Source organism: Melanerpes formicivorus, unplaced genomic scaffold, assembly GCF_026170545.1.
Source record: "Melanerpes formicivorus ecotype bairdi unplaced genomic scaffold, bMelFor1.0.p_v2 SCAF_23, whole genome shotgun sequence".
NCBI classification, from domain to species: Eukaryota; Metazoa; Chordata; class Aves; order Piciformes; family Picidae; genus Melanerpes; species Melanerpes formicivorus.
Window position 1 is genome coordinate 1,088,908 of NW_027142375.1, and position 15,250 is coordinate 1,104,157.

General features: G+C 50.0%; 1 protein-coding gene across 1 annotated transcript in view; it reads right to left on the reverse strand.

Moving 5' to 3' along the window:
• Positions 1-15,250, reverse strand: part of UBE2E1 (ubiquitin conjugating enzyme E2 E1) — a 50,242-nt gene that overhangs the window by 2,507 nt on the left and 32,485 nt on the right. Inside the window, 2 exon segments of the mRNA XM_068152297.1 lie at positions 250-397; positions 5,520-5,652. Of these exon segments, the coding sequence (XP_068008398.1) occupies positions 250-397; positions 5,520-5,652 (281 nt within the window).

A 15,250-nucleotide genomic window follows, 5' to 3' on the forward strand; every position in this document is an offset into this window, starting at 1 on the left:
CTGGCTGACCCAGACGTGGAAACATGCTGGATGGAGCCCACAGCTGCGCCGGAGCCCAGAGCCAGAGCCAGAGCCCAGAGCCCAGAGCCAGAGCCAGAGCCCAGAGCCCAGAGCCAGAGCCCAGAGCCAGAGCCCAGAGCCAGAGCCACGCTGGCTGAAGCCAACAGGATGCAACGAGGGCCAAGCAATTTGGGTGCTGGGTAGGGTGCAAGGTGGCAAGTGGCCTGTGTGGCTGCACGGGAGCCTTACCTGGGTTGCAGTCTGTGAGGAGGGAGCAGATGGAGAGGAGGACTTTAGAAATGGTTAATGCTGGACTCCAGTTGTCTTTTAAAATGTCCAGGCAGATGACGCCTTGGCTGTTAATGTTACAGTGGTAGATTCTTGTCCGAAATGTCACCTGAAAGACACAGAGAGCAGCTGGTGTGCCGAGGCGCCTCACGCACGGTGGGAGAATGCCAGGCAGCAGCTAGGGAGGGGCAGGGAGGAGAGCCGGCGCAGGAGCGGACAGCAATGCCGGCCGGCTGCAGGCCGGGGCGCAGAGCCGGGCGCCGCAGCCAGCTCCCTCCGCGGGACCGCGCCGGGCCGGCTGCCCGGGCCGCCGCCGCCCTCTGGCGGCCGCTGGCGGGAGCACACTCGCCCGCTGCCGCCGCGCCGCTCTCCGGCGGGCAGGGAGCGCCCTGGCTCCCCTGGGGCAGGGGGGAGTCTCTGACAGCCCCACCTCGGCCGAGCGCAGCCCTGCACTAAGAAGCCACGCGGCCGTTCCTGGGCAGCGGCAAAGCAAGGAGAGTCAGGTTGAAAACAAGAAATAAAAGTGCATGGCCAGCAGGACCACTTCCAGCCCGGCAGGTGATGGGCGCAGGCTTCCCTTCCGAAGGGAACCGAAACGTGAGCCCGAGGTGAGTCGCTGCGGCCCCAGCAGGGACCCGCGAGTGGCAGCACAGTCACCGTAGCCCTGCAAACAACAGCCACCCTCCCAGCCCCAGCGGCTCATGGTCACTGGGAAACCCAGGCAGGGGGCTTTTGCAGTCGGGGTTTGAACTGCTTCTGTTGCCTTTTGTCTCTTTTCGCTCAGAGCGGAGAAGGGGCCCGAGGCTTTAACACTAGCGGGTTTCTCCTATTGGGCTCCCAAGGACTTGTAACATTCCTCAGACAGGCCACAGGGCATTTGGAAGCATGGCTCCCATCACGCCTAGGAGCTCATCAATCAGGGGAGCTATTTGCAAGTGGGGGAGGTGTGAACGAGCTGGGCAGCTCGCCACAGAAGTTATCCCCAAGGGGAACAAAAGCACCGACGAGCCTTTTCCAGGAGAGTACAATGTCACCTGCAGCAAGGCTTTACCTTGCATCGATTAGGATTATCTGCCTGAAAAAAGGCCGGTGGGTTCATGCCCTAAAATCACCCGAATCTGTCAGCTCCCCGCACGCGTCACTGCCTTGCTTTGTAGGTCACAGGGCATCTGCAGAGCGGTAAGCATGCCACATGATAAGAATGCAGCAGTGCTTTCTCTCGAGGTGAGGTCAGCCCACACAAAACTTGCCACTCAAACATCAGGGTTTTTTCTACAGTCTTTCTGATGCAGAAATTCTGCCTGTGACCCTCCCTGCTCGTAGGCTTGAGGTGGAGTGACAACTACAAACCCCCAGTGCCTGGAGTGTCAGCACGCACTGCACCCATGCTGTGCTCCCCAGCACGCTCCCGATAGCACAGGCTATTTTTGGAGCCTCAAAGGCAGCTCCTTGTCACACAGGAGACACCCACACTGCACGCTTCAGGAGACTTTCTGCTTTGCAAATGCTTGGGTTTTAGATTAAACCAGGAAACAAACCAAGCCCCAAAGCCTTACACTTTGTCACGTTTTATGGGCTGGAATAACAACATTTCTTCCAGAGAGTGGACCTCCTATACCTCCTGCAGCAAGCCACCAACTCCAAAGCCAGGACCCTCTGCTACTTTATACCTAGGGAGCCTCAGATGTATAGCAGGGAAGAAACCAAAACGACCTTTGCTTCCCAGATCTAATCCTCAGAGGAAAAGCAGGAAGGACACCCTACAGTCATGTGCAAAGCCATATACATCAGCCTGTGCAAAGGGCAGCTCTGACTCTGTGGCACCTGCCCCAGCCCACACTGTTCAGGGCAAAACAGAAGTTTGTGGCATTTGCAGCTGCTGGCAATGGCCCTGCCTTCGGTTCACAAGTGGCCCTCAGCCAGTCCCACTCCTTGCTCAGTATTTCTCTACTTGACCTGCAGCTTTGGTCTCCTTCCAAGAAGCTTCTAAATGTAGGTGAGGTAATAATTTGAACAGATGAAACACTTCCAGAAGGGGAAGCATGGAGTTTTTCCAAGTTGATACAATAAAGGCCAAATTAACAGAGAGGTCAACAGTTCCAGTTTATAAAGACAGAAAGTTGTTAACCTTGATTCTGAGCACAAAACCTAAATACTTGGTAAGTGATCTCTCAGTCCAGTAGACTCATAACTGGCAACACAGCATGAATCCTGGTTGCCTTTAAGAAAAAGGAGTTTTAATTACTATTAAAGAAGAAGGGGCAAGAAAGAAAGACTTCCCCCATGATCCTTCAAAGGGATAAAATACATATATACATACATATATACATATATATATATATATATATATATATATATAATCCCACAAGTCTAGGAGATTCAGACCAACCCCAAGATAACAACAGCAGAAAAACATAAAATAACTGATCAATCCCTTGGAGCTGTCCCACCTGAGATTCTCCTGATGCAGTAAGTACACAGAGTTAAGCCAAGCTTTGGAAAAGCCACAGAAGAAGCTCTTCTCAGCCCTACCCTGCAGCGGTATCAGAGGCTAATTCATACAAGCAGCAGAATGGCAGGAGCGGAAGGCAGTGGCTACAGGTTATTAACAGGAATTATCAAAGCACACACCAGTTACTGTTTCCACCTTAATACACTCAATCTAACCCAAATATAACGGAGCTCTTGGGGAGATGTCTGCTGCAGCAGCACACATGAACAGCAATCATCCTGAGGACTGAACTTTGAATTCTAGTGCCACTTGTTTATTGCAGCAGCCTGAATCCAGGCTTGCCCAGCCAACTGCCTGACTGTCTGGAAGAAAGGCAAACCCAGGATACCACACAAAATGAGAAAACAAAAGCAGAGAACAGGTTAAGTGTTGTATGGACTGCTCCGTGTATGACTCCATGTCCTAAACACGGTATTTAGGACAGGAGAGAGAATATCTATCCCTGTATTAGACTTCTCCCACTGAAGTTCCTTGTACTCTGCAATATATTTCCAACTCAACTTTTAAGACCTTTAATTTCCCCTCTCAGAAGTTTGCTCCAACATACTGAATCAGACCCTTGCCTGGAGCTAGCCCCAGACCTCAAAGGCTGCACCTGTATCTCCTTCAGCACACACCTCTAGGACGACCATCAGCTACGGAGCGTTTGTGGCTATGCCTCAGCACCTTCTCTCACACTTGGAAGCCCATCAGGATGGCCAGTTCCACCTCCCTTTATTTATTGGAGAATGTAAATCCTTTAAAGATATTTCATTTTCAAGTTGTGAAATGTGCTCTGCTATAGGCAGTTTGCCACAGGGCTGCCCACAGCCCTAAGAATCACTGAGGACTCGAAGAAGAAGTAGTTTTCTTTCACGGGACCTGCAAGGCTTACCAAGGAGGACTCAAGGGGAACTAGTCCTTTCACTCTAGAGAGCTTAACATTTTCCTTCAAAAGCCTGGGCTTTTGAAATGACTCTCAGCCACTCCACTGCTCTACTGGGGCTTATCAAAGTGACAGAGTGTGTTTTGTTTCCATTAGCCGCTGCTTTATTTCTTGCCCTAAAAGACAAACACAGGTGGAAGGCTATGGTAATTACATTAGTCCTACCACTTCTAGATGAGCCACAAACAATGTTCACCAGTCATGGCAAGCAGTTGGGCAATCTGCTATCAAATTAGTGGAAAGGAAGCAGGAGCAATATGATAACTATTGACTAACACTAGTGTAGGCCTCAACACAGAAGCTGCTACAGCAGAAGTTACTCATTTGCACCTGGAGTGCCCAAGTAGCACAAGTGTGTTCTGTTAGAGCTGCTTTCTCCTGTACCCCATCCCAATGCAACTGAAGTTAGATGCATTTTGTTTCCATACACAGCTGTTGGTTTGTAAACCAACACAGACTCTGCTAGATGAAAGGCTCCATTTAATACAGCTCTGCTACAAGTCAATCTCCACTAAACTAGTTTTTGAGGCCTCACTAAGTGGGGCCTTTTTTTTTCCTTCCTCTTTTTAATCCCACTCTTCTTTCCATCTATGTGAGGACTTAAATCCAAAGATAAAGGCAAAGAGATCCCTGTCAGAAGTGCAGAGGAGAAAGCAGGGCTCAGCTGGAACCATATCTCCAGTTCTGCAGCAGGGAACTTGGCCTATAGGGCTGTCCCAATAGCACTGAGGAGTTCCAACATGGTCTTGTGAGGCAGCAAGCTGGGGAAGCCTACAGTGCTGAATGCTTCTGGTGCAGCACAGAAAGCAAACACGCAGCAAAGCAGGCACGGGAAGGTGCAAGCTCCCTCTCTCCATGCTTACTGCACTCGTAATTGCCACACAGTTGGTTGAACAAGGGAGTTACCCACTGTAAACTAATTAAACTGAAATGATGGAAAACCATTCTGGACTGAATTAGACTAACACTAGAGAACTACCTGTGCTGTCAAAAGAACCTCTGAAGAGGGATGGACACCTCTCAGCTGGAAATCACTAGAGCTGTCCCAAGGCACACCCTACTGCTCGTGGTTCGGAGCTCTAGCTTTGGGGTAGAATGTAAGGTCCTGTTATGCTAGCAAGGACAGTCAAACAGTTCTCTTAATTTGGGAAGTTGGTGCTAATTTGTCTGGTATGACCAATGAGCATTGTCTCCACTGACAGACCAAACTATGGCAAAGTTCTTTCTACTGCAGACCAGCCCAAAGTCTGGAGATGGAGCTGACATTGCTGTTTATCTCAGCAGGACAATGGCTTTAAAGAGGAAAGCTAAACATGCACATACATGCTAGAGGGCAAACACGAGGGGTGTGTGTAATCATCTCTCCCTGGAACCCAGCACTCTTCCTCTGGATGTGAACCACAAGGTAACATTCACTTGTACTGATTTGCCTTGTAGCATTGGAACACAAGGGCCAAAGCAAACCTAACTTAGGCTTGTGGCAACTGAGTGCTTTGAGAAACAAACATTTGCATCCTTTCTCTTCTCCCCAGGTTTAGTCACTTCTCAGTCCTGTCCCAACGCATGCACTAACTGCTCAGGACTTCTTACAAACTGAAGAAGGGAAGAAAAAGAAAACCCCTAAAATAGCAATCAAGAGGACTTGTAAACGCTGTTCACATCAGCTAATTAACAATGCAATGTCTGAAACGAGCTGGAGCTGGGTCTCCAAGAGAGTGGCTTGGAAATGGGCTGCACTCCATCAACACTGCTTACTACTTCATGACTTAAGGTGGTCAGCTAGAGATCTCTTACCTTTGGAGGCTTGAAAGGGTATTCTGGTGTAAATGTGATGTCAAGGAAGAAAACACCTCCCTCGTAGACAGAACCTGGAGGTCCTAGAATGGTTGATCTCCACTCGTAGATGTTATCGCCTTTGGGGCCGGCGCTAGGAGACAACAACAATCCCAACTGTTTAGGAAGATTGCCACAGGTCAAGAAAAACCAACACACTCTCACACTCTTCAAGCATGACAAGGAAGAAAGTTTCCAGTGTTATACTTCAGATGCCACCTGAAGAGAGGGATTAAAAACAGACCAAAGGCTTTCACCATCTCAGAGCTCTTACCTGGACTTGCCGCCGGCGTTTCAGACTGCTGAGCAACGCTGACAAACTAGAGGTGAGGGCAGGTATTTCACCTTCTCCCTTCTGACATTTTAGGAGCAGCAATGCCCAGAACTACTATTGAACATGCTACACAATCTCAGCACAACAGCAAAGCTAAGTTTCAAAGAACAATTTCCTACTGTGTTTCAGAAAGAGCTCTTTGAGTTCAGCCCTGGTAAGACTGCACCCCATCGAAGATCACACTAAACACAAACTAAGGACTTGTGTGATTTGATGACCTTGTGTGCTCTTCACAATGTCACTATGTTCCTGTATCCCTGCTAACCCAAGGCTGCTTGTACATTGGAAGAAACCCAATACATGATTATACTCTTAAAGGTCACAAGTTTTTATGCTTTTCACAGAATCACAGAACTGTCAGGGTTGGAAGGGACCTCAAGGCTCAGCCAGTTCCAACCCCCCTGCCATGGGCAGGGACACCTCACACTGCAGCATCCAGCCTGGCCTTCAAAACCTCCAGGGATGAGGCTGCTACCACCTCCCTGGGCAACCTGTTCAGTGTCTCACCACCCTCATGGTGAAAAACTTCTTCCTAACATCCAATCTGAGTCTATTCCATTCCCCCCAGTCCTATCACTCCCTGACACTCTCCCCCAGCCCCTCCCCAGTATTCTTGTAGCCCCCCTCAGACACTGGAAGGCCACAATTAGGTCTCCTTGCAGCCTTCTCTTCTCCAGACTGAGCAGCCCCAACTCCTTCAGTCTGTCCTCACAGCAGAGCAGCTCCAGCCCTCTGCTCATCCTCCTGGCCCTTCTCTGGACACCTTCCAGTACCTCCAGATCCTTCTTGTAACAGAGGCTCCAGAACTGGGCACAGAGCTGCAGCTGTGGTCTCAGCAGAGTGGAGCAGAGGGGGAGAATCACCTCCCTGGCCCTGCTGGCTATGCTTCCCTTGCTGCAGCTCAGGCTCTGGTTGGCTCTCTGGGCTGCAAGTGCTCACTGCTGGCTCCTGTTGAGCTTCTCCTCCCCCAGCACCCCCAAGTCTCTTTTCTTCAGGGCTGCTCTCAAGCCAGTCCCTGCCCAGCCTGTATCAGTGTTTGGGATTGCCCTGACTCAGAGTGGTTTCTAAGAGAAGGCCCCACTGAACTCATCCCATTGACACTGCTGGTACTGTGGAACTGCCTTTGTAAGGAGAATGGCAATCACTGTGCCAAATTAAACCAGCACTCTCTCAAATCAGCTTTGTCTACTTCTAGATTCTCCCCAAGCTGCCAGCAGCTCACATTGAAGGTGTTCAGAACACCAGTGTCTGCTTGTTGGAAATCACTTTGCCTGTGCTCCTCCCTCAGACACTTGTGTTCTACAGTGTGCCATATGTCACTGAGCATTGGTAAGTACAGCTCAGCCTATAAAGCCATGAATGATTTAGGACTCTGTTGCTACCTCTTTCTCTCTGTGCTGCTATGGTAGTATTTTATCTGAAAGATACTTGAGCTGAAAACTCCCTTTGCATACTGGGCAGTGCTGACACAGCTTTTTCCATCATGGATGTGCTATGACTTTGGAAGTGTCTTCTCTCGCTCTCTAAGGGCCAGATTTTAAGATCCCCACTACAATGAAAATAAGTCTTGCCCTTCTTTTTCCTTTCTTTTAGCATGGCTAATATAAGACAGGAAGATAAAAAAGGTCTTAGAGGTCTTTTCCAAGCAAAACAATTCTATGATTCTCTATTCCAACAGCTGCAGAGGAGTATTGCACGAGAGGGGAGGGAATCCAGTAAGTTCAACATACACACCACCATATGCATTGGTTAGTGCAGAGGGCACCAGAGTAACTGCCAGGTACTGGTAACTGTGTTACAAATAGAAATACAACTAATAACCCAAATTCTCAATGGAACAGCACGGCCCAGAGACATGCTTTTCTGCTCCTGCTCTTTCAAGCACTGGTAACCTGTCCTGGACAGCAGGGTAATCAGGGCAGAGAAAGGGAGCTAATTCTGTTACCAACCCTGAAACTCTCTGAACTAAAAGTTCACAATGTGTTGCTGCTAAATAGTTCAACAACAGTAAAGCTACAACTGAAAGCATGCTTCCAGGTCAAGGAGTGCATTTAAGAGCACAGTAAAGGGTTACAGGCTCTATGCAAAGTGGTGCACCAGCCACCAGGGAAGGATTTCTCCCCTCAGAACAAAAGCCCACACAGCTCAAGCTTGGTACTAAAGTGAAAGCTGTTCCACGCTGAGCACTGCTGGGATCCCACTCCACCTTCATGACTTGCTCCTGTGCTGTGCAGGTCTATGTATTTGGGCACTCTGCCCCCCAGACAGAACCTGTGCACTAGGCTCAGAGCTCTGTCTCTTGACAGGAGCTCCACCTCTGGCAAGACCCCAGGCTAATGTGCAAGCCTCCTGAAAAGGACTCCCTGGGGCACCCTCAGCCCCCATTCCAAGGGATTACCTCTCTGTGAATGTGTTAGTGACCTGCAGAGTGTGGTGACTGCAGGTCGCCCTGGCACTGCTCCTCCCGGGAAGGGCACAGGCACTTGGGCTCGGCCAGCAGCGGCTGACTGCCGGAGCTTTGCTCAGGAGCACTGCCGACCGGGAGCACTTCAGCACTCGGGAGCCGTGATGTGCGATCAGCCTGCTCCGGCCCAGCAAGGAATGCTCCCACGCTCTGCATTTGATTTCCATCTTCAGCCCATAGGACTGTCAATAAAAATCCCCCGGATTGAAAAACAGAGCAAACAAAAGAGGAAAAAGCCCTATGAGTCCTGGAAGTCTCTAGCATCCTGTTAGGCTTCCAGTCAGAGCTGTTCTGCATGCAGGTGACATGCTGCTAGACCCTTGCACTGCAAGTGCAGCACCTCTGTAAGACACCAGTGGGCTTTACCAGTGATACAAAGCTTCCCTTTTAAGCTTTTCATAATTCACTTAACAGAGTGGAATAGCTGTAGATGCTCAGATTTTACACATTAACATGGATTTCTTACCAAGGAAAGACTGAAAGAGGAAAAGGCAAGCCAGCTGCAGAGTGCTACACTGCTCAGATTTAAGTTAGGATTAGTATCAAGCAGCTTAAGAAGACCTAATGCTTAAGAGGAAAGTGCCAATACTGACCACAGCAAGAGTGCAGTGAGATTCACTTTTGGTGGAGACATAAAAGCTGTCAAAGGTTAAAGATGACATTCTTTGTTTTAAATCCCCCCAATTATCTGTTTCCAAAAGAAATTCACTGATGCATAACTACAGAGCTCAAAGGCACAGCTGCCACCTTCATGATGTGTCACCACTGCTCAAATTAAGTCTCCAAATCTACTAATGCCACATTTTGAAGCTGTCCAGCATGTGAGAAGACAATTTAAACCAATCCAACAGAAATGGTTTCCACTGCAAGTCAAGAGTATGAGAGCAACAACTTTCTGTACTGAACTCAGCAGCTCAGAATCTCTTCACTTCCATAGGAATGAGACACAGATCAGCAATGCAGAGAGAAAGGTGACCCTGGAAAGAAAACTGAAACAATCCCAATGCATCGTTGTGGTGCCAAGCAGCAGGTGGCACACAGCAGGGGAGAGGAGACCTCTCTTCCCTGGAAAAACAGTGACAGGCTCAGTGAAGATCAGGGATCACAGAATGTGAGGGGCTGGAAGGGACCTCAACAGCTCATCCAGTCCAACCCCCTGCCAGGGCAGGAGCACCTAGAGCAGATCACACAGGAACACATCCAGGTGGGGTTTGAATATCTCCAGAGAGGAAGACTCCACAACCCCCCTGGGCAGCCTGTGCCAGGGCTCTGTCACCCTCACAGGGAAAAAGTTCTTCCTCCTGTTCCCATGGAACTTCCTCTGCCTCAGCTTCCCCCACTGCCCCTTGTGCTGGCATTGGGCATCACCCAGCACAGCCTGGCTCCAGCCTCTGGGCACTCACCCTGCACATTTGTTTTGCTTCCAAATTTTTGCCAAAGAATGGAAATTAAAGGGAAGGAAAAGAAGGAAAAGACCACGAGGGAAGGGGAAGAGGAAGAGGGAAAAACTGGAACACAACCTCCCTCCTGGGCATCAGTTAAAGGTAACATCATAAATCCTGATGTGACTATGTGAATCAGTGATGTTTTCTCCTGCTGCCATTCTACGCAGCCAGGCTGCTCCTCCGTGTTAAGCTAAGCAGGATGGACTGGACAGAGGTGAAATGCCTACGAGCTCAATGAGAGGCACAGGGAAATGACAGCAACAGTTGCAGCTGGCTTTCATTAAAACATAAGAGGGGGGCAAGGGAAGGGAAGGAGAGGTGAGGGAAGATGGAACAGTCTATTGCTACAGCAAGCCACAGAACAGAGTTGTGCAGGCAGAACTTAATCCTGCTTCTAAAGCACACGCAGGGGCAGAGCTTTCAGGCAGACAGCAGCAAATACTGTTTGTCTTGTTACTCATTGAAGGTGCTGGATTTTCTGTCTTCAATTTAAAATGGCAGTCACAATATTGTTGCAGAAGGGTGAGCAGCTTACAAATCCCAGCACACACCTAACAGAGAAGAGCACACACAGAATTCCTCTTCAGCATCTGGGAAAGCTTTTCCCTTAAGGATCAGACTAATGGAAAACTGGGGAGGGCAGGCTTGAACAATTGCACATAAATTGCAGAGAGCTCAGGCTGGAGGATAAATGGTGCAGAGAATTACATTCTTAGGAGTTTCCAAAGAGGAACTAAATAACTAAATAGCTCTGATAATGGAGCTGATAAGGTGTTGTGCAGGGATCTATGAGACTTCAAGGGAAACTGTTGCAGGAGGATTTCTTTGTAGGAAGAAAAAAAAAACCAAAACCTGATGAGGTTTTGCAGTTTATATTATACAAAGACTACTTAGAATCATGGAATCATAAAACTGTTAGGGTTGGAAGGGACCCCAAGGAGCATCCAGTTCCAAACCTCCTGCCACAGGCAGGGACACCTCACACTGCAATTAGGTCTCCTGGGAGCCTTCTCATCTCCAGACTGAACAGCCCCAACTCTCTCAGTCTGTCCTCACAGCAGAGCAGCTCCAGCCCTCTGCTCATCCTCATGGCCCTTCTCTGGACACCTTCCAGCACCTCCAGATCCTTCTTGTAACAGGGGCTCCAGAACTGGACACAGAGCTGCAGCTGTGGTCTCAGTAGAGTGGAGCAGAGGGGGAGAATTCCCTCGCTGGCCCTGCTGGCCACACTTCTCTTGCTGCAGCCCAGGCTCTGCTTGGGTCTCTGGGCTGCGAGTGCTCACTGCTGGCTCCTGTTCTTCAGGGCTGCTCTCAAGCCAGTCCCTGCCCAGCCTCTATCAGTGCTTGGGATTGCCCTGACCCAGCTGCAGGACCTTGCATTTGGTCCTGTTGAACCTCATGAGGTTGTCATGGGCCCAGCTCTGCAGCCTGTCCAGGTCCCTCTGGATGGATCCCTTCCCTCCAGCACGTCTACTTGGCAGTAAGATCACACAACAATCAAGAGCCTTGTCATTGCCAAGATTGCACTCAGCAGTACTGGCAAATTTAGGACCCTCCCCTGAAATATTTCAGGCTCTGCAAAATGCTGTTGTGAAGTTTCTGCCAAAGTGGCTGGTGAAAAGGCTAAGTCTCTTGAATAATCTCACTGGAGAGTCTTGATTTTTAAACCAGGCTCAAAGACTTAAAACAAAGTATCAGTTAACAGGGAGGTCAGAAGGAGACCTAAAATATTCTCAGGAGTGTGCTGCAGCTCTATTTAGTTTAACAATAATCACTTCAATTTAGGATCAAGTCCTCATAAAAAAGCTTTGTGAGACATTCATCTATTTAGCACTGGTTCCAAACCTGAAAATCAATCCAGGCTGCTCAGCTCTCAAGGGCTTCCATCTCCCTTGGCAGCAGCTTCTTCCTAGCCTTCCCTGTGTGAAACTGGGGGAAGTTTGCTACCTGGAGGAGCATTTCCAGGGTGAGTGCAGAGAGGCTGTTTCTGCCACTCTGTGGCTTCCAGGGCAGGGTACCCAAACACAGAAAATGCCAAACTGATTAGCCAATGAAATGATTTTTACTGTGTGCACATCTGTTTCCCTTTTCTCCTCACAGTTACAGCCTGATGCCACAAGCAAAAGTCAAACACATTTCAAGGTGCTGGCTTCTCCTTGACCTTACATCTCCCATTAAATAAGGCCCTGCACAAGAGAACAGAATGGGGAAGAGCAGAAGAGATCCTGATTCACCTAACAAATGCCAACAGCCTGTTTAAGAGGACAAGAAGCTGTGATGGTAGACACTGTCCTCTGCCAGCTTACCCTGGGGTTATTTTTACATCAGTTTCCGTCCTACCATTTGTAGAGCGGACTACCAGCTGACAGCAGCGGGCAGAAGTGCCTTCAGAACATCAGCCCTCATTTCCCCATGCAGCATTTATGGCACAGATGTGTAATTTACAAGTGGGAAGCAAAGCCAGGCACTTCCACAATGCACTGTGTGCCAGCAGGGCTGTGGAAGTCAGCACAGAGGTGTAAGGTGTAACCCCCTTGGCTTCTGTAACGGGCAACCTTGGGTAAAGCAAACGTACTCTGGAAGTGCTGCCCAGCACCACATGTGACAGTCCTGAGGTAATAGACTATAAGAGAGAAAAAGTATTATTAATCACAGAATCTCAGAATGTGAGGGGCTGGAAGGACCTCAACAGCTCATCCAGTCCAACCCCCCTGCCAGAGCAGGAGCACCTAGAGCAGATCACACAGGGAACACATCCAGGCAGGTCTTGAATATCTCCAGAGAGGGAGACTCCACAGCCCCCCCGGGCAGCCTGTTCCAGGGCTCTGTCATCCTCACAGGGAAAAAAATTCTTCCTCCTGTTTCCATGGAACTTCCTCTGCCTCAGCTTCCACCACTGCCCCTTGTGCTGGCATTGGGCATCACCCAGCAGAGCCTGGCTCCAGCCTCTGGGCACTCACCCTGCACAGCTTTATCAACATGAATGAGGTCACCCTCAGGCTCCTCCTCTCCAAGCTACAGAGCCCTCAGCTCCCTCAGGCTCTCCTCATAAGGAAGATGTTCCAAATAGCCCCAGCACAAGCCCAGACTGACCCTGCTGTGTCTAGCCATGGTCCCCCTCTCCCCTCTCCTTCCTGCAGAAAGTCAGGGTAATGTGGGAAAAGGAACAAAGGGCACAGGGCTATGTGTGTCTGGTGAGCAACTCTGCTCCTGGGGTAAGGGCACCTGGACTGCCCACTGCTCCTGCCTGACCAGGCCTATGGCTCTGCCTTTCATGGCCACAGCCTGGCAGAACCCCTTCTCACTGGGTAACTGTGTGCTGGCTCCAGTTGCCCTGTTGGCCCAATTGAATCCGGGGCAAGGTTTATACACAGGCTGATTTCTAGTCGCCTTTGCCTTGCTTAAGCCTTGCCTGGCTTGCACCTGCTTGGACCTGTCTGGCTTGAAGTTGCCTCGAGTTGCACTGCCTCAAGTGCCCAATCCAGAGCCTGGGCTGAAGCCATGAGCCTACACACTGCAAGCTATGAGAGAAGCCACGAGCTTAGGAGTCAGAGCCTGGCCTGCTCCCCCTTGCACCCAGGATTTGCTGTGCCTCAGTTTCCCCAGGACAAAGCAGGCACCCGTTGCCAGCAGCGTCGTTAACAGCCTGCCCTCCGCTGCGGCCAGAGCAGGCATCGCAGACCGCGTGGCCTTCCTGCCGGCAGCCTGCCCTGCCTGGTGCATGAGAGCAGCCCAAAGCCTCAGCAGCTGTACACAGCAGCAGCTGTGCACAGCAGCAGCACTCCCTGCTTGGGTGGGAGCAGCTGGGAGTAACTGATTCATTGCCTCCTTGGCTTACGGTCCAGAGCCATGTTGCTCTCTTTCTGACACTCCTCCCGGTTTGCATGGAGCTGTTACACTTGTTACAGCTGTCTGAATCCTGCACATTCCCCTTGCACACATGTATTCCAACCACACACTGAACCCTTTGATGAGTTTGGGGCAATTTTTCACGTTAATAAGAGGTTATTAATATTTGCCATAGAGTTAAAAACTCAAACTACACTCCATAACAGTCAGCCTGCCTATCCAGCCCTGCGGGAACACAGTGGGCTCAGGCTTGGACTGTATCATCTCTGTCCTAATGGTGTAGGTCCAGAAATGTATCTGCTAACCAACTTAGATCCAAAGAGCACCAGCAGCTACAAACCAGATCTGAACAAGTGGCCTAAGAAAGTTAAAGATGATGTGTAACACTTGGCAGGGTGCCACTGCTCTGCTGAACATTGAAAGCAGACAAGCCTCTTCATCTTCCTCAGACTAACAAGGGACCTGGTTCTTGTGGCTTCCCCCAGCTGTCTCCTTGAGCTTCCCCCATGGTGGGGGGGGAGAGGGGAAAGACAGTGCACTGCCAGACTAGAGGACACCCTTCCCTCTCTTTTGCACTGAAGCACAGGAATTGTGAGCTACAGGACATCTGCACTGAGAACAGATGATGCAGTATTTTTCAGACTTAGTTACATGAAACTTCAAGTCTTGAAGAGAACATAACCTAAGGAAAAACCAAAAACTGCTCCTGTCCCACACGCTCCCAAAATTCATCTGCCTGTTCCACCACCTCCCCACCAATCAGCTCTCCCTAAAAACATGCTATGGATTAAAAACAAGTCCACTGGCCAATTGGCACCAGCAGAGTCTCCTTCCCATTAGAGATCAGGGATACACAGAGGTCAACATCACTGCACTAGAGAACCAGCTCATCCCATCCTCTTGGCTTCACATCACTGTATTGCTTCCTGCCAGCACACCAGTGCTGACACCAGTAACATTATGCTGCTAATGAGATGTGGATAAATTCCCCTTCTCTCCTTTACAGCAAACTCCCCACATTCCTTTCTTGCCATTTGCTAAATCAGGATCATTGCATTTGGATGAACCTGGATATCATAGGGGTGTTAGGGTTGGAAGGGACCTCTGGAGATCATCAAGTCCAAGCCCCCTGCCAGAGCAGGACCATGGAATCTAGGCACAGGTCCCACAGGAACACATCCAGATGGGGCTGGCAAGGCTCCCAGAGAAGGAGACTCCACAACCTCTCTGGGCAGCCTCTTCCAGTGCTCTGGGGACCCTCACAGTGAAGAAGTTCCTCCTCATGCAGGTTAGATTCTCTCCAGAGCGATGAAGTGAGAGGAGAGGGAGAGGTTCGGAGAGGAGAGGAGAGGTTCGGAGAGGAGAGGTTTGGAGAAGAGGAGAGGTTCGGAGAGGAGAGGAGAGGTTCGGAGAGGAGAGGTGAGGTTCGGAGAGGAGAGGTGAGGTTCGGAGAGGAGAGGTTCGGAGAGGAGAGGTTCGGAGAGGTTCGGAGAGGAGAGGTTCGGAGAGGAGAGGAGAGGTTCGGAGAGGAGAGGAGAGGTTCGGAAAGGAGAGGAGAGGTTCGGAGAGGAGAGGAGAGGTTCGGAGAGGAGAGGTTCGG